This window comes from Palaemon carinicauda, chromosome 4, assembly GCF_036898095.1.
Source record: "Palaemon carinicauda isolate YSFRI2023 chromosome 4, ASM3689809v2, whole genome shotgun sequence".
NCBI classification, from domain to species: Eukaryota; Metazoa; Arthropoda; class Malacostraca; order Decapoda; family Palaemonidae; genus Palaemon; species Palaemon carinicauda.
This window is the reverse complement of record NC_090728.1, coordinates 73,681,623-73,701,622: the sequence shown is the minus strand read 5'-3', so window position 1 is coordinate 73,701,622 and position 20,000 is coordinate 73,681,623. Positions and strand designations below refer to the sequence as shown.

The 20,000-nt window shown below is 36.0% G+C and overlaps 1 protein-coding gene across 6 annotated transcripts in view; it reads right to left on the bottom strand.

Moving 5' to 3' along the window:
* Dlg5 (Discs large 5) overlaps window positions 1-20,000 on the bottom strand; it is an 847,504-nt gene that overhangs the window by 20,560 nt on the left and 806,944 nt on the right. For all 6 annotated transcript variants that reach the window (XM_068372367.1, XM_068372363.1, XM_068372364.1 and 3 more), the window contains 2 exons: window positions 8,382-8,611; window positions 4,829-5,058 (listed from right to left, as the gene is read on the bottom strand). In XM_068372367.1, the coding sequence (XP_068228468.1) occupies window positions 4,829-5,058; window positions 8,382-8,611 (460 nt within the window). The remainder of the gene's footprint in view (window positions 1-4,828; window positions 5,059-8,381; window positions 8,612-20,000) is intronic.

Sequence of the window (20,000 nt, the reverse complement as noted above, 5' to 3'; positions counted from 1 at the left end):
TTATAGCATTTTTCTGCAAGGACGTACCGGTACGTCCATGGGGGTAAAGGGATGGCTTTTGTGAAACGTACCAGTACGTCCTTTGGGGTAAAAGGGTTAATCCATTTTTGAAGTTAGGTTTTTATGTTTTCTGCCACTTGTTAACATTTTCTTTATACAGAATATATATATATATATATATATATATATATATATATATATATATATATATATATATATATATAATATTGGAAATTATGAATTACACAGGTTAATTACACACACTATGCAATTGAATAACATCTAATTACACAGGTCAGTTAGATACTCTATGAAACTCTGTAATCCAAGACTATATATATATATATATATATATATATATATATATATATATATATATATATATATATATTAATATCCAAGCTTTTATCCACGCACACTGAGCATATGTGTACTTGTTAAAGTAACCAATTGTTGCTGATTTACGTTATCAGCCATTTCATGAATATGTATCACCACGGTTCTAGCTGAGACATTCATGTCTTTTATCATTGAGAAGGAAACTTGTTTGTTTTGATATGATGTCAAATATAACATCAGTGCACTCTAGGGAAGCTGCTTTTAAAAATCTGCATCAGCAAGTCTTTTCATGCTTAGCAATAAACAAAGCTAGTTTGTAACTGGCTTCAGTTTCACTGATTTGGATAGCATTCAAGATTTTGAACACATTACTTAGTTTCTTATGGCGAGTAACTGCTTTCTTAATAGCCTCAACTTTGTTGCCACTATCCGTGAAAGCCTGCTCTTCTTTTGTTTCGAAGTGTGGTTTAACACTCGATATGCAACACATGACATTTTCACAGCAGAGAGCACACCCAGCTCGATCATTCTGTTGATTGAATTTGATCATATGTCTAAGATGACTGAAATAATCGGACGTGAAGCTTGATTATTATCACATTAGCTATGTTGACAATAAACTAGAAAAATTCACTGAAACAGCAGGGACCATACTCAGGCAGCTTAATCAAGATCTCAAGGAATCATAAAAGGGACCATACTGCGGTAGCCAATCGGACCTGATCAAGGAAATTACTTGATCCTGGATTAAGGCATGCATAATCGTATTCATGCTGACCGTCACCTATCTTAGGATAGGAAACATAGATGGTTAGAAAGATAGATAGATAGATAGATTGATAGATAGAAAAATTAAAATAATTTAAATCATAAAGTAAATAATGTAAACCATGAAGATAAAAGTGATGCACAATACACATCTCTCTCTCTCTCTCTCTCTCTCTCTCTCTCTCTCTCTCTCTCTCTCTCTCTCTCTCTCAATATTTTTTTCAGGATTTTCCCTTTGCTCCTCCAAATCAAATGCTGTGCCATACAGAAGCACTCCGTGTGCCAAGTCTGGCATGCATGCCATAGGTTTCCGACCCCTGCTTTAGATGACCGCGGAGGTAGCAGCAGTAGGCGATTCAGCATTATGAAGCTTCATCTGTGGTGGACAACGGGGAGGGTGGGCTGTGGCACACTAGCAGTACCAGCCGAACTTGGTTGAGTCCCTTGTCAGGCTGGGAGGAACGTAGAGAGGAGAGCCCCCCCCCCTTTTTTTTGTCGGCTACCCCCCAAAACTGGGGTAAGTGCATTGGTATATGTATGTATGTATGCATGTATGTATGTATGTATCTATCTATCTATCTATATAATATATATATATATATATATATATATATATATATATATATATATATATATATATATATATATATATAATCTTGACAGCTGTCAATTTCTTTCAGAAGGTTTCTTTGTAGGTAGTATGTTGGTGAGGGCACCAGCCACCCGTTGAGATACTAAACTAGAGATTTATGAGGACCTTTGACTGGCCAGACAGTACTACATTGGATCCTTCCCTCTAGTTACGGTTTATTTTCCCTTTGCGTACACATGCACTGAATAGTTTGGCCTATTCTTTACATACTCTCCTGTCCTTATACACCTGACAACACTGAGATTACCAAACAATTCTTCTGCTCTCAAGGGGTTAAATACTGCACTGTAATTTTCCAGTGGCAACTTTCCTCATGGTAAGGGTAGAAGACTCTTCAGCTATGGTAATCAGCTATTTTAGGAGAAGGACACTCCAAAATCAAACCATTGTTCTCTAGTCTTGGGTAGTGCCATAGCCCCTGTAGCATGGGCTTCTACTGTCTTAAGTTAGAGTTCTCTTGCTTGAGGGTACACTCAGGCACAATATTCTATCTTATTTCTCTTCCCCTTTTTTTTTGTTGAAGTTTGTATAATTTATATAGGAAATATTTATTTTGATGCTGCTGTCTTCAAGATATTTCATTTTCAATTGTTTCCTTTCCTCACTGGGCTACTCTCCTTGTTGGAGCCTTGGGCTTATAGTATCCTGCTTTGCCAACTAGGGTTGTATCTTAGCAAGTAATAATAATAATAATAATAATAATAATAATAATAATAATAATAATAATAATTATAATAATAATACTGAACTAACAGAAAACAGACCAGGATTAGGTTTAAATTGTGATAGTTGGTACAAGTAATTAAAGAGGATTCAACAATATTTCTTTAAGTATAGTCATTAACATGGGTTATTTTACTCATCTTTGACCAAGCGATTTGACTAAATGGGTAATCCTTTGACCCCTCTTTCATTCAACATATATATGGATTTTTTTTTAATCTAGATTAATGCTGACAAATTCTAGATAATATTTATTGAATAAATCAAAAGCTTGGCTGGTGAGTGCCATTTATTCAGGCTTGCTGACATAGATGCTTGTTAAAAGGACTTTTATTGTACCAGGTAAACAAGGCTGATAATCCAAAATAAGATAAATATCCTGATGGCCTCCAAAATTCTCTTCTATAAGATTTGAAATATACCCTATTATAGATCTGCATAAGAGAGTAAGATACTTTATTACCATCAAAGAGCATTTCTTTAAGGCAACCAGCTCAAAAACTGTTTTTAAAGATTTACATTTATGATGAGTTCAAGAAAGTATTTGAATCATGGTTATGAAATTGATTTGTTTTAGAGATCATGACGCTTTTGTTGAAAAGGCATTACAGTAACACTAAATGGAAGCAGAATTAGTTGTTCTTTCCATTTATAGATAATAATTTATCTATCAAAATGTGAAAAACTGAGGGATACAAGTAATCTTGGAGGTGGCAAATTCTGACTACTTAGAAGAATAAGAAGCAGAATTTACCTCATATAACTTATTTAGATACCATTCAGAAATGTTTCCTTGAAGATTATAAGGAGATACCTCTTCAGAGTCGAGCTCTTCCTCCTGTTAACTACAGGTCTTCTCTTTTGTTTATTTTAAATGGTAACCTTTGTGCCTATGCTAGGCAAAGGACTTTTTTTGGCAGTTGAGGTAATAGCACCTACATTCACACTACTGGGGAAACTTAACATATGTTAGTGGCCAAGCCTATATTAAACAGATTCTCATTGCCATCTGAAACATGATGCAACCGATCAACTTTCACCAAAATTATAAAATACTTATCTAATATAGGTATACTCTGTTCCATAGGAGCCATACGATAAACCACACGATTAATATATGAGTAAAGGGATTACTCACATACTTACTTCTGCGATCCAAGTTACCACTTGGTCTTCTACCTTGGAATCCAGTGGTTATAAAGAGCAGACCAGATCATGGAAATGTGAGGGTTTCCCAGTAGAAGGATCTGAAGTAATTTGAGAATATGAGGCTCGAAGAGTGGTGATCAACTCTGTCATGTGCTGTGCACTATCAGAACCCTTACTGACTGGTGCACTAGAATGACTGATTAAAACTGAGCAAGTTAGGCTAAACTTTCTGTTACGAAGTGGCACTTTGTCACGGTGTTGAGGGAGGTGACATCATTCAATAGAGAAATCATCAATTTCTAATTTTTATGACAGTAAGCTTGCGCTTAAAAATTAATAAAGAAATGAACTCAGGGGAAACATTCGTTGAAGCAATGGGTATCACTTAATGTCTTGCCTATAGAGCAATACATAGTAACTGAATATTGAATTATAGCTACCTGGATGTCACCCCAGGCTAAGTGGACACCCTGTAACCTTACTTGCTTTAGCGGAAAAACTAAGTTGTTAATTTGCTACACAAACAAGTGATTCCAAATCTGTCCCAACAAAAGTTACAGCAGTCTCACTCTTTATGAGTTCTGGTTCACTTTACCTCTGAAAGAGGTGGTTAAAAATAAAAGAGGATTTTATGGTATGGCAAATGTTAGTCTTCACAAATTGTGCCCTGGTGTGTGACATAGACCTCAGCATAATTGTTGTTCATTTGGAAGTGGGACCAATAAAAGCCATTTGGTCCTGCATCCCCATCAAGAAAGTAGGGCAACAAAAAACATTTGGTCCCATACCCATGCCAAGAGCAGTAATACAATGAGGAGCCTTCTATTTACATGCAATTAAATAGATGTTTGCATTTGTAGTCATCAGACCCAGTTAAGTTATAACGATGTTTGTATTTGTAGTCACGAGAGCCTGGCCAGTTAAGTTATATAGATGTTTGTTTTTGTAGCCATGAGAGCCAGTTGAGTTATATATGTCACTGGAATTTTCAGAAATTTCAAAAACATAAAACTGTAAGTCTTGTGGGATGTCTAGGTAAATTTATAAAGTAGAAATTAGTAAAAGAGATGCATGCAATGGTGTAATTTTTCTATGATTAAAAAACAGTGCCTCATACCAAAGCCTAGCTGAAAGTACTCACTACTAGTATCTAAGGTTATTACAATTTCAATAATATTAATTGTATTATGGTCTAACCTTGTCACAGATTTCCTTGACTTGATTAACAGTAGTTACTTCAAAGTGTGATCCCCGTCGTCGATAATCAACTACGATGTTATTTTGGACAGCCTCATCCATTTCTTCAATGGAACGTCGACTAATTTCTGGCACACATTTAGTAAACTTGTGAGAGTAATCATGAACCAGCTTATCACATACCAATTCCCATAAAGGGCCCACCATTACCAGAGGTCGTCGCACTAGATCTAAAACAAGAAATTCAACAATAAAACTTAATGATACTTATCATAATTATTAGAATAACAGCTAGAATAAACAAAATCATGTCACAAAACAAATGAAAAAAATACAATTTAGATTTGCAAATGCTGCTCAATTACACATCCTGCAGTTTTACAGGTACAGTAGTCGTCGACTTATGACTGTTCGACTTTATGACAATCTTTTCAGGGTGATGACGTCACAATTCTATTGGAAATAGTACGCTAATAGGACGAATATTTCCTTAGAAATAATCTAATTTCTTGTATAAAAACAAACTGATTTATCCTGGTAAATTAGTAGTTTCTTTTATTGATAATATACAGTATCCATTTTCAGTAAAAGGTACCTCAAGAAAAATATTAATATTTGTCGAGTTCATATGTATGGTGATGTCATATTACCGGCGGAAAGCGACCGGGCAATACAGTGATTTTCTCCCAAAAGGCTAACGAATAGTATTAGTATTTCCACTCTCAAAATATCAAGTAACGATACAAAGAATTTTGTGGGTCTGTATCGGTTGTTATGAGTAAATTCAACTCTACTCTAGTTTTATCTAATATCTGATCATAGATTGATATTTCACTAAAGAAATTACACTAATAGGACAAATATTTTCTTAAAAATATATTTCCTTTTACATTAGGAAAATGAAATATTTTTGCTTGGTAAGTTAGTATTTTCTTTCATTTCTTGCAAGAAAAAAGAGAAGGGATTTACATATTTTGCAAGTTATTCTTTGTCGAGTTTTCTGGTTGAAGTGTGCTGGCACAGAATGATATTCATTCGGGGTGTTACAGAGTAATCTTATTACAGAATTCCCATCATCTAAACGCAGAGTAATGATATTGAGCGTTTTAGTCGTCTGTATCAGTAGTTATGAGAATAGTACTATTTACCTAAAATTCAAGAAAAAAATTTTGATTTCTTCATATTTCTGGTAAAAGGCAAGAGGCAAATCAAGTGATTTCCTTTCGATGTGTTACTAATACAATATTCCCATAATCGAAACATCGAGTAATGATACAAAGAATTTCTCACAATGTCCAAAGAAATGTGAAGATTTAATAGTGCATAAACAAATAGAGAGAGAGAGAGAGAGAGAGAGAGAGAGAGAGAGAGAGAGAGAGAGAGATAATGAACGTATTCATAAGATAACTAATGCTGATGCAATCTTCATTATGAAGATATTTTGAATAAGAAAATTATATTAACAACAAAGTGTGTGCATAATCGCAGTACGGTAGTGTGACCTTGAGATCAGCTGATGCCTACTGAAAGTAAAACCAAAGTAATTGTTGAATATTGAAATGCTCCTGAAATTGAAAAATAGTATACAAACATGCTTTAATAAACAACAATTGGACACAATAATTTCTAGTGAAATATGAAAGCTTAATAATGAACCAAAATTCAAATACTGTATAAAGCTTTAAAAACTAACTTGCTGTAAGTATGCACGCATGCACACATGCGCGTGCACACAGAAAAAGAGAGAACATATTTGTATGATTAACAATAATGGCTATAAACGAACTATATGAAAAATATGATATCCTGTAACATACTGGTGTTGGTGTAATATTCATCATGATTATATTTCAAATAAGTTAAGAAATTATATAAACAATACGCCATTTGTATGTGTGCAATATCTTTATACGGTAGCGGGACCTTCAGATCAACAGCGTAACTGATCACAACCAAAGGTAAAGAAAAAAGTGGGTAATTGTCGATTGCTAAAAAGTTTCCAAAATTGAAAAATAGAATATAATATATGTAATGTTTTACTAGAGCATATGATATCCTATGGAATAAGAATATGAAATATTGATATACAGTAAGAAAATATCGTAAAATATGACTTGGATGATTGCCGAATCATAACGCAGATTAATAAATCTACAGAAACTTCACTTCTTTAGTTCGACATATGTCAATATCAACTTATGACGCGTCTCTCTGTCCTTATCTCGGTCGTAAGTCGACGACTACCTGTTTATTAAAATCTAAATACAGTATACTACTAAAATAATGTAATTCAATTTTGAAATTTATAAAAAAAGAATCTGAATTATTAAGGTTATTAATTTGAAAAAATAATCTTGATCACTTGCCATTTGATAACATCCTTTGTTCTTGATGTACTGTATACCTAATACTTTTTTCATAAAATGATTATTTTCTACTGATAATTTATTTTCACTTATCAGTGTCTATTTAATATTGATTCAGTGAACAACACCCTTTCCTCAAAAAAAATATAGTAACACTATCTCTACTATCGAGATAATTTCTTTAACGGCAAAGTAATTTTGTTTATGAGAGATGTGGAGATACGCTTCTATGTAATATGTTTAGTCACCTGTTCTCAATAAGTATTCAACATGAAACTAACATCTTATTTTGCTTTTACTGTACCGTATATGAAGAAATATGTGAAAAACCCCATTCTTTTTAAAGGATTAAAAATAATTTACACATAGCCTACTTCTTAGATAGGAGAGTTATATACAGTAGTCAACACAGATTGAAAACTTAAAACTTGAGTAAAATTCTAACTTGGGTTCAAAGAACTATGTATAAAAGTACAAGCTAATCACAAATTTCAGACATAACTACAATATATAATTTGATATTAAAAGTACAAGTGGTTTATGTTCCCAATCAATCATATCCTTGGCCAAGACTACAAGTATATTTTGAGAATGAGAAAATGAATTGAAAAAATTCTACTACTGTATTGTATATCTGCAATGGTAAAAGTATCTTGTATGTAAAGAGATTAGGATAATCACAGCACAAGAAAAATACAAGATAAGATGAAAAGATTCTCTTCTCTCCTAAACTGTGAGTATATATTCATAATTTTTACAAACATTCCTTTAAAAGAAAATTACTCATCTTTAATGTATATCATGTCCTTTAAAATGCAGTTATGCAGTGAAAGTTACAATTTATCCCCGGAACTATGACACTACTAATAAGTAACTAAACAGGCCCTGTAATGTGGGTGCTGAATGCCATCAAAATAAAAGAGGAACAGTTACTGGTCAACAATGACCCTATTGTTGCATATGCCAAATTGTGTCAAATAAACTGTACCTGAAGTCAAACAACATTAGACATACCCTTATATTAGCTGGTTTTTAACATTTGTGATGATGACATTTCTATTACTATGAAATTTTAAAATTTCATTTCTTCTAATAACAATCAAGCAAGCCAATCATAACACTGTTTATGAATTAACTTGGAAGGAATAAGGATATACGGCAAATACGAGGAGCTGTTCAATACTTACAATCAAGCCGTTCCACCCTGATGTACGAAAGGGAAGAAGGCTCTTCATGCATTGGTGCAGCTTCAGTGAAAGTTAACGAAGAATCTATAAAACTTGCCAATTCTCTTGAAGAAGAACGAAAGTGTTTTTTGCGTTTAAAAAAAGATCGCCTAGTAGAGGTTGAACCCCTACGACTAGAATCCATCTGAAGATCTCCACTGCTACGATGAAGCCTCATTTCTTCTTCGACTCTGCAAAATATTATTATGGTTACAGTGCTTTCAAGAGATTCACTTTCTTTTTTATACTTGATGGCAATACCCTTTAAACAATACATCTTGGTATATTGCTACCCAAATAAAATTTATTGCAACTGAGTAAAATATGTTGCCTGCTAAGTAAACAAAACCTAGAACAATTTCCTGTGATTTAAAGAGGTTAACCTAGAACTCCTGTTTACCATCTTGTATAACTATTGTTAAAAGAACATGTTAAAGAAATAAAACATCTTTTTACCAACTTTCAACTATTATTTTTATGAGCCTCCCCTGATGTTCATATTGCTTCTTCTCCAGAAACTTTGTTTAACCCTTTTACCCCCAGGGTATTTGGAAATTTCCAACCCTTAACCCCTACGGGTTATTTTTTTCAAGCACATTTTGCAGTATATTTTTTTTAAATTGCTCTAACAGCCTTAATTTTTGTCATAGAGAGGTCAGGTTGGTCTCATTCTCTTGGAAAATGCCTGAATTTTCTCAAAAAATTATCAAAAATATAAAAAAAAAAAATTTTATAGCATTTTTTTTGCAAGGACGTCCATGGGGGTAAAGGGATGGCTTTTGTGAAATGTACCAGTACGTCCTTTGGGGGTAAAAGGGTTAATCAACCTATATCTGTTAATTGTAGAATTTAGAATTTGCTAATTTCAATCCCTTGAATACAGTAAATACATTCCCTTATAAAAAGGACGTTAATTAGTAGGTTGACCAGGGCACCAGCCACCCATTGAGATACTACTGCTAGAGTTATGGGGACTTTTAACTGGCCAGACAGTACTAAATTGGATCCTTCTCTCTGCTTACCATTCATTTTCTCTTTGCCTACATATACACTGAATAGTCTGGCCTATCCTTTACAGATTCTCCTCTGTCCTCATACACCTGACAACACTGAGATTACAAAACAATTCTTCTTCACCTAAGGGGGTTAACTACTGCACTGTAAGTGTTCAGTGGCTACTTTCTTATTGATAAGGGTAGAAGAGACTCTTTAGCTATGGTAAGCAGCTCTTCTAGGAGAAGGACACTCCAAAATCAAACCATTGGTCTCTAGTCTTGGGTAGTGCCATAGCCTCTTTACCATGGTCTTCCACTGTCTTGGGTTAGAGTTCTCTTGCTTGAGGGTACACTCTGGCACTCTATTCTATCTAATTTTTCTTCCTCTTGTTTTATTTATTTTAATGTTGTTACTGTTCTTAAAATATTTTATTTTTCCTCGTTTCCTATCCTAACTGGGCTATTTTCCCTGTTGGGGCCCCTGGGTTTATAGTATCCTGCTTTTCCCACTAGAGTTGTAGCTTTGCAATTAATAATAATAATAATACTGATGTGCTAGTACTTTTCTCTTCAGTTTCTTCAGTTGTATGGTACTGACCAGGCCTTTTCCAGATTGTTTGCTTATTCCTATTTATTAAGATGTTTCACCTGGGTTTTCTTAGCAATTACTGTGAGGAGTGTGCATAAGAATTGATAATGTGATTCATATAATGTTGTGAAAAGTGTGTTTCTTTTACGGTATCTCCCTTGTGAAAGTAAGATACAATTGCTACCAACCGAGTTAAAAGTGCAAAGCGCTAGAAGGAACTTGCGGAGAGTTCAGAGAAAAAGCCAGTGAAGCCTAGTTTAGTTGATTGTCATGGGGAAGACGACAATAATGACATGCAACCACCTTATAGGAAGTTGAATACCCTCTTTCAAGAGTTGTTATAGTGATGCCTCGCAACACAAAATTAATTGGTTCCGTATGTGATTTTCTTGTGTAGCAAGTCGCCTTTTACATGTAAATAGCCTAATTTGTTCCATACCCTATATTAACACCACATTAAATGATTATAAAAAAGATATGCACCACTAAACAGTATAAATACATAATAAATTAACATTGATAATCTGAAAAATATGTGTTTAATTATAGCAAATGGTAAAAATAGTCCGAGAGCGAAGTGTGGGGCGGTAGAGGAGGATGAAAACGGAGGAAAACGTTTACGTACAAGTGGCAGAAAACGTAAACACTTAACTTTACAAAACATATTTATAAATGACAGAAAACATTAATACTTAATTTTAGGAAACGCATCTACAAATGGCAGGAAACATTAACACAACTTTACGATAAACTTAGAATAAAATTTCCTTTTTTTTTCTCTTTCTATTTTTTTTTTTTATTTCATGCTTTCTATTTTCTAAATTTAATTACACTACGTATTTTCTTCATCACTGCCACTTTCGTTTCTCAGCTGGCGCTTGGTCTGCTTCTATCAAAGGCCTCTTACTAAAATGTTCGTCCAAAGAAGCTTTTTCTGCCTACTTCTTAAAATTTTCCTGAGCACACTTAACTGCATGCCAGCCTCGTATTTCTTGATTATTTCCATTTTCATCTCCATGGAAAACATCATCCTCTTCTTTCCCTTGACATCAGCGACTTTCTTGGGACCCGTGGCTAATGATGTATCGTAAGTATCACACATGATAACAGTAAGTACTGTAAAATTGTTACAAAAGCAAAATCACAAACACTAAGTCAATGCGTACGATAACGTTGCCGGAATGAGAAGACATAAGAACGCCGATGCGTAGATGCGCGATGCCGATGGGATACAGTACAGTATACGCCGACCAATAGGAGAGCAGAATCTCATGGTGGTAACTAGCATCCCAGTAGGGAGATAACTAATGGGAACGCAGGAGGATGGTAGCGAGTTTACTGGGTGGTGATGCGCGAATTTTAAAATCCGTTTCGGATACGGTCGGGCTCCCGCTCCGTACCGCCTTTCGTTGTCTGAAACATTTTTTGTGATCCGAGTCGTAAAATTCTTCGCATTTCCTTTCGTGAAGTGACAATTTTGTAAGCCGATTCTTTCGTAGCTAGAGGTTTGACTGTAATCACATTTATCAACTTTGTGGTGGATAGAATTAATATACTGCATTGTTATCTCAGATTAAGAAATGCTATATCAAAAATTACCAAAAGAATATAAAGAAGACGGCAAATGTTACTTTTAAGAGAGCCAAAAGGGTAGTAACTTGCATCAATACGGCCATCATGACGATAAAATCAGCATTAGCCTTCTAGATAAATGATGTGAAGAAGAACATTACAGTGGATACCAACACTATACATGAAAAGGGTAAGCATGTCTATGGTAAGTTTTCAGACAACGGTGTTGATGACCCAGAAACCAGACTATCGATGGAAGCAGTTCTTCACCTGAGGGGCTTTCTCATGGGGGGGGGGGGGCGCTGAATGTTTCCAGGGGGGCCACAAACCTCAGGTGAACAGTATACATTTTATCCAGTTACAGTATTTGTTATTTTCTAGGCAAGAGCGTAGGGCAGTAATGTAGAGATAAGTTTATGAAATACCGTATTTGACGGCCTATAAGGTCAGATTCAAGAAAACAGTGTATTTAAGCATATATTCTTGAAAATAGTCTAGCTGTACATTGTACAAGCAGAAATATATTGTATATTTCCGCGCATAAGACGACCATTAGGGCTTAGGCTAGCTTTTGTTTTATACTTGAAAATACACAATAAATTAGATAAAAGATCATTTTACATCATGCTTTTGCTAAACATGCAACATAGACCATTATTTTGTTTACGTTTCATCATCGATCATAACAAACAAAAGAACGCATGTACATACTCTATCCATGTATAAGTTACCTTTTGCAACAATAGATATCTTACTAAGTATTGGTTATGAAATAATGTTATTACTTAATTTTGTTTTACTTACTTTATCCTTAGTAATTCAAAATAATTGAAATAAGAGCGATTCTATATCAAGTTTTTCCTAATAAACACTGCCTAGAACAGAAAACGTTGTTTTGTTTACATTTCATCGCCGATCATAATGAACAAACAAATGCAATTACACATTCAAGCGATAACTAACAATACCAAGAGCTTTTAGTAAAGATGTTATTACAAATATTTTACTTGTCATATCCCTAAAAATTTCTACACGTCTCATAACGGAAAAGCCATTTTGTTTGTGTTTAGTCAACAATAACAAAGTAGCGCTAATGACAGTATGATGTGAAACAGAAGATGGTGCTTGATCGGAGAAAGAGTGAGGATAATTCAAATCATGGGTTATTTTTAATGAAAAATAAATATGCTAATCTAAACTTGATTACTACCGTTATTAACAATACCATTAAAATTATTGAAGGCTAAGGAAAGAGATAGTTAAAAGATTGCTGAGAACGCAAATATAACTCGATGTTTACATTTTGTCAACTGATGTTTATAAATGGCTCACAGCATTTCAGTTTAAATTGCCTTCATTTTTAAAGCACCGGTAATAATACAATAATACCATCAATAAAAATAAAATAAGGATGCATGGAGATTAGTGCAGGTAAAAGTACCTAGCGTAAGCTGGGCTAGATTAGCCTAAGCCTATGGTAGGTCTCAAACTTTACCTACATTGCATAAGATGCAGGGCGATTTTTTTAGCCAAAAGTTTGCAAAAAAATTGCGTTCTAAAGGCCATCAAATACAGTAAAGCAGAAGTATTATCTTTACTAACTCTTGTTTTCAAGTCTTCCAGGCATACCATTTTCCATATATATTGACCCCCTCCCCTCTCTTTGATATGCATGGCAGTCAAAAGCGAACATGTTTAGACGGCTTCATGAGCTACGAGAAGTAGCAATATTTCTAGATTCAAAGCAGAAAGACCATCATGAAAAATTCCAGTATGAAAGTTTTCTGATAATTCTAGTTTACCTGGTGGACATTTTTGAATCATTGAATGCTGTGAAAATGCTAATGTTGACGTTTTTCCCTTGTAGTTTAACAAGGGAAAAACGTCAACATTATCATGCACCATAACACCATTCAAGCAAAAATGGCCAAACCTGACCTCTGGAAATGTCGAATTCAGCATGGAAATACAGCTAGTTTCGGGAACTTGGATTCTTATGTCGCTGATAGCAATATTGATTCTGAGTTAAAGAAACAGATAATCATTCTTCTACGTGACCAAAAGGCAGAATTCATCAGATACTTCCCAGATATAGACGAGAAGCGTGAACATTCATCGGGAACCTATATCAATGTGAGGTAGTTAATGTTGCTGATGAAGTCCAAAAGTTCCTTGAATTAAAGTTCACCTCCAAAGCTGAAGAAGCCTTCAAAGATATGGATTTAGAGACATTCTGGATCAAGTACAATCCTGTTTACCCTTTGATCTCACACCAGGCTTTTCGGATTCTAACAATGTTTGGATAATTTTTGGATCAACGTATCTATATAAAACTGCATTTTTCACACTCATTGCTATCAAAACCACAAATAGAAACCACCTAAACGTTGAAGGGCACTATCAAAATTTGAAAACGTATTCAAGAACTGGTAGCTGAGAGGCAAGAGTCAAATATCTCATTAACCATGTATTTAAGATCTGGTAGCTAAGAAGCACTTCAAATATCTTAGTAGCCATGTACTCCAAGATCTGGTAGCATTAATAAAGTGGTGTCAAATATCTCACTAATGTAATTCAGACTTAGTAAATGAACCAAAGAGTATTGTTTTTAATTTCTTTTAAATCTGAGTGAAATTTCTCTATAAATAATAAGGGGGCATTGAGGGAAGAGCAGCTCCTTAAGGGGACATGGTAGTAAAAAGGTTAAGAACCACTGATCTACGTCATCTCCCACCAAACCAACCGAATTCAATGCTGGTTTGATAAATTTCAAGAAAGTTCAATCTTAAGTGTGTGTCCCTGTATGGAGAAGCTTCTTCTACTGACAAACCAGATGATGATGAATAAATAAAGATGTTCCACTCCATCATCATTGAAGGAGGTTAATCATGTGAACAACTTTCCAATAAGCATGAGACTTGCCCCTTTTGGAAATGTATGCCATTGTGAACTTTCATTATAAAGGAGAAGGACAAAGCCTCTGGAGTCAGGACCTACGAAGATCGCCTGACACTTATAATGCCGGGAAAGACTGTGTGATTTATGATAAAGCCAGCATTAATCTGAAAGTCCATAAACCCAATGGCCCTAAAAATAAAAAAATAAAGCCTTGCTGCTGCTCGTGCATTGGAGGCACAAGCAAAAGGCATGATAATGAAAGCACTGACATCAGATTGGTTACACCAGTGCTTCATCTCTGAAGCCAAGCTTTATCTTGCCAAAAGAGGCCTATAAAAGGGCATCTTCTAATGGACAATGCTTGTGGCCACATCATCGACCTGTATTATAAGGGCGTACAGGTAGAATACTTACCACTGAACACAACACAGCTTTCAAGACACTTAATATGCGAAACTCCCAGCAACATCTGGTCGAGTCTATGCATGCAAATGATAACTTCTCACTGAAGGAGTACTGATGTGAGGACAATATTGCAGTGTCTCCAAAATATTCAGAAGGCCATAAAGGAGATGATGAAATAAACACTCAGTGATTACCAAATACTATGAAGAACTGCAGAGTGTAATAGATGAGATCCCTGAGAGAGATATGAAAATTGTGATTGGCGACTTCAATGCTAAAGTTGGAAGGAATAATCAAGGGATAGAGAATGTGATGGGTGTCGAGGGTTTTGGTGAAGATGCAAATGAAAATGGGGGAAAATTTCATAAGTTTCTGTTCAGCATACAATTTTGTCATTGGAGGTGCTCTTTTGCTCTTTTTCAGCACAAGGACATCCACAAATATACATGGACTTCACCATGTGGCAATTACAAAAATCAAATATATCACATTGGCATTAATAAAAAGAGAAGGAGGACTCTGAGAAATGTAAGAAGCTATAGAGGTGCCAATATTGGTAGTGATCACCCGCTCCTCATTACCACATTGAAATTATAATTGAAAGTACCCAACAGAAAGGTATATAGAATACCTAGGTTTGATACAACTAGGCCTTTTGAAAAAGAATACAGAGAAACATGAAGAAGACGAAGATGATGTACTAGATGAACCTCAAGCAGGGACATCCAATGATTCCCAGCCTCAGAAACAACGTTTTTCCGCCAGCAAAGGATGGTTCGCGAAGTTTCAGAAACGCTTCAGCCTGAAAAGCGTTTCCCTGCATGGCGAGGCTGCTTCCGCTGACACTACCGCTGCTGAAACTTACGCGAATGAGACATTTAAGAACATTATCACTGAAGGTGGATACAAGCCGGAACAAGTGTTTAATATGGATGAGACCGGCTTGTTTTGGAAGAGAATGCCGTCACGAAATTTTCTGTTCAAAGAAGAAGCCAAAGCCTCTGGCTTTAAAGCATTCAAAGATCGTGTTACCCTCGTGATGTGTGGCAAGGCTGCTGGATTTTTGCTAAAGCCGGGGCTTATTTACAAATCGAAAAACCCTCGCGCTTTGAAAAATAAAAATAAGAATCTCCTTCCCGTGTACTGGATGCATAATCCAAAAGCATGGATTACAAAGATGCTGACCTCCAACTGGTTCCACCAGTGTTTTATCCCGCAAGTCAGTAAATATCTCTTAGAGAAGGGCTTGCCATTTAAGATCCTTCTCCTTATGGATAACGCTGGTGGACACGCAATTGATCTGTCGCATGAGGGCATTCAGGTTGAGTTCCTGCCACCCAACACAACGTCATTAATTCAACCGATGGACCAGGGGGTTATCAGGGCGTTCAAGGCCCTCTACACGAAGAATACCTTGGCGGACCTCGTTGCGTGTGTGGATGCTGCTCAAGATGATGAGGATGAAACATTCAATTTGAAGGCGTACTGGCGGAAGTACACAATAGCCACGTGCCTGCAGAACATCCAGAAGGCACTGAAAGAAATGAAACCTGCTACTGTTAATGCGAGCTGGAAGAAGTTGTGGCCCCAGATTGTTTACGATGACGAGGGATTTACACCTGCTGAGATTCAACACTCTGCAATACGGAAATCTGTGCAGTTGGCTGCGATAATTGGAGGTGACGGGTTTGGTAACACGACGACTGAAGATGTCGACGAGTTTTTGGACTGCCATTCCCAGCCACTAACTGACGCAGACCTCGAAGACCTGACGAAATCGGCCAGTGAAGACGACAGTGAAACACAGGAAGAGACCCAAGAAAATGTCGAAGAAACGGGCTTAACATTAGAACGGCTTGCCAAGCTCTGCAACCTTGCGAAGGAGTTGAAAGAATTGTCGCAAGAGTGGGACGAGGATATGGTTCGTTCTATGCAATTCTGCAACAAAATCGATGAAGACATAACTCCCTACAGGATGCTCTTCGAACGAAAAAAGAAGCAGCGGCAGCAACTTCCGATCCCAATGTTCTTCCAGCCTTGCAAAAAAGAGCCAGTTCCTCCTGCTACTATGCCTTCGGAAGAAATTGAAGTGTCCCAGGAAGAAGTTGAAGAGGTCTCCCAGGAAAAGACACCTCCGTCTGAAGAGACGTAAAATACTATCATTGGCTGCACAGTAGAAGACATCATCAGCTTCATCATCATCATTTCTACTGTGCAGCAAATTCATTGCCATCATCATTCAAGTTTTTCTTCAACTTCTTTCGTGGTGAGTACAGTAACAATCTTTATTTTTTTATACTACTTTAATATTCTAACATTTTAATATTTGTGCTTGTTTTAGTTTAGGGTACTGTAGTACATGTATTAAGTGTTCTATACATTAAAGGGTAGTTTGTTAACAGTACTACGTAAAGGGAAGGTTTTAAAAGTCTGAATATACATGTTATAACCTATCATATTTTTTGGTTTATTACATTTAAAACAACTCTCTCTCTCTCTCTCTCTCTCTCTCTCTCTCTCTCTCTCTCTCTCTCTCTCTCTCTCTCTCTCTCTCTCTCTCTCTCTCGTAAATTATCATTCGGTCATTAGCGGCAGTTTGTTATTGTTGATTAAACGCCAAAAAAAAAAAAAAGAGAAAAAAAATTGTTTTCCTGCTTTGCTACATATGTAGGATTTTATATAGATACGGTAAATAAAATTTGTAATAACATATTTACTAAAAGCTTTTAATATCATTATTTATCACTTTCATCATGCACGTTTAATGCCTTTATTTGTTTATTACGATCGAAGATGGAGCGTACGGTAAACAAATGGAAGGTTTCCGTTTCAGGCAGCGTCATAAAGAAAAACATTATATAAATGGCATTCATTTAATTTATTTGGAAGTCCTAAGAAAAATTAAGTAAAACATTGGTACTGTAATAACAAAATCAACATATAATCAATATAATCGATGCAAAAACTAACCTATACACGGATGTATAAATGCGTTTGTTTCTTCATTATGATCAGAGATAAACGTAAACAAAACATTGGTTGTCATTTTTTATCGTGCTCTTTGGCGTGTTTAGGTAATGCATGATATAAAATCGCCTTTAATATTTGTGCCTGTTTTAGCTTAGGGTACTGTAGTACATGCATTAAGTGTTTTGTACATTGAAGGGTAGTTTGTTAACAGTATTACGTAAAGGGAAGGTTTTAAAAGTCTGAATATACATGTTAAATAAATACGTAAATATGGTGTCCCTACTTAGCGGATTTTCACCTATCTCGGTCGGGTTTGGAACCTATCTACCGCGATAAACGAGGGTTCACTGTAATGATGTTGATGGGCTGTTACAATATGGGAATTTAAAAAAAAATATTTCTTAAGTTTAACATTCCTGGGGTTTAGAGGGGACAGGCCCCCAAGCCCTCCCAAAACTAGGCCTTTATTTACTCTTTGAAGAACAAGTTTGAAATTAAAATGCATCAGTACCATCATAATACTTAGTTGAAATAATGAACTTAAGAAAACAAAATTTCAGGGGTTCACATTAAAGAAGGGTTCTATTGGATGGTTCAATAGGTTTTTAATTACACTTAAAGTTTTAGTTAGGCAGATATGCGAGAAATATTTAGCAAAAGGTAAGGAGGTGTATGTTGCGTTTATGGATCTGGAGAAAGCGTATGATAGAGTTGATAGGGAAGCGATGTGGAATGTGATGATGTTATATGGAATTGGTGGAAAGTTGTTGCAAGCAATGAAAAGTTTCTACAAAGGTAGTAAAACATGTGTTAGGATAGGAAATGAAGTGAGCTATTGGTTTCCGGTGAGAGTGGGGCTGACACAGGGATGTGTGATGTCGCCATGGATGTTTAACTTGTATGTTGATGGAGTGGTGAGAGAGGTGAATGCTCGAGTGCTTGGACGAGGATTGAAACGGGTAGACGAGAATGATCATAAATGGGAGGTAAATCACTTGTTTGCGGATGATAGAAGAGAAGCTTGGCCGATCAGTGACAGAATTTGGAAGGGTATGAGAAAGAAGGAAGTTGAGAGTTAATGTGAGTAAGAGTTAGGTTATGAGATGTACAAAAAGGGAAAATGGTGCGAGGTTGAATGTCATGTTGAATGGAGAGTTACTTGAGGAGGTTCAAGTACTTGGGGTTTGTTGTTGCAGCAAATGGTGGAGTGGAAGCAGATGTATGGATCGGAATTGTGGGGAATGAAAGTGACAGCGAGACAGAAATTGAATGTGTTTGAGATGAAGTGTCTAAGGAGTATGGCTGGAGTATCTCGAGTAGATAGGGTTAGGAACGAAGTAGTGAGGGAGAGAGCAAGTGTAAGAAATGAGTTAGCAGCTAGAGTGGATATGAATGTGTTGAGGTGGTTTGGCCATGTTAAGAGAATGGAAAATGACTGTCTGCTAAAGAGGGTGATGAATGCAAGAGTTGAAGGGAGAAGTACAAGAGGAAGTTCAAGGTTTGGGTGGATAGATGGAGTGAAGAAAGCTCTGGGTGATAGGAGGATAGATGTGAGAGAGGCAAGAAAGCATGCTAAAAATAGGAATGAATGACGAGTGATTGTGACGCAGTTCCGATAGGCCCTGCTGCTTCCTCCAGTCGCCTTGGATGACAGCAGAGGTAGCAGCAGTAGGAGATTCGGCTTTATGAAGCTTCATCTGTGGTGGATAATGGGGGAGGGTGGGCTGTGGCACCCTAGCAGTATCAGCCAAACTTGGTTGAGTCTCTGGTAAGGCTGGGAGGAACGTAGAGAGGAAAGGTCCCCTTTTTTTCATTTGTTTTGATGTCGGCTAGCCCCAAAATTGGGGAAAGTGCCTTGGTATATATATGTATATATACATATGTATATATATATATATATATATATATACAGTAGGGTCCCGAATTATGCGAGAATTTGGTCGATGAAAGGCCTCGTGTAATTGGAAATTCGTGTATTTCGAAACACATCTTGGTGGCAAACAGCAACCTACCCGTCAATTTTTTTTCACTCCATTTCTAGCTTTCTAGCTATATATATACTGTATATACACTGTGTGTGTGTGTGTGTATGTATGTATGTATGTATGTATGTATGTATATATTATATATATATATATATAAAACACACAC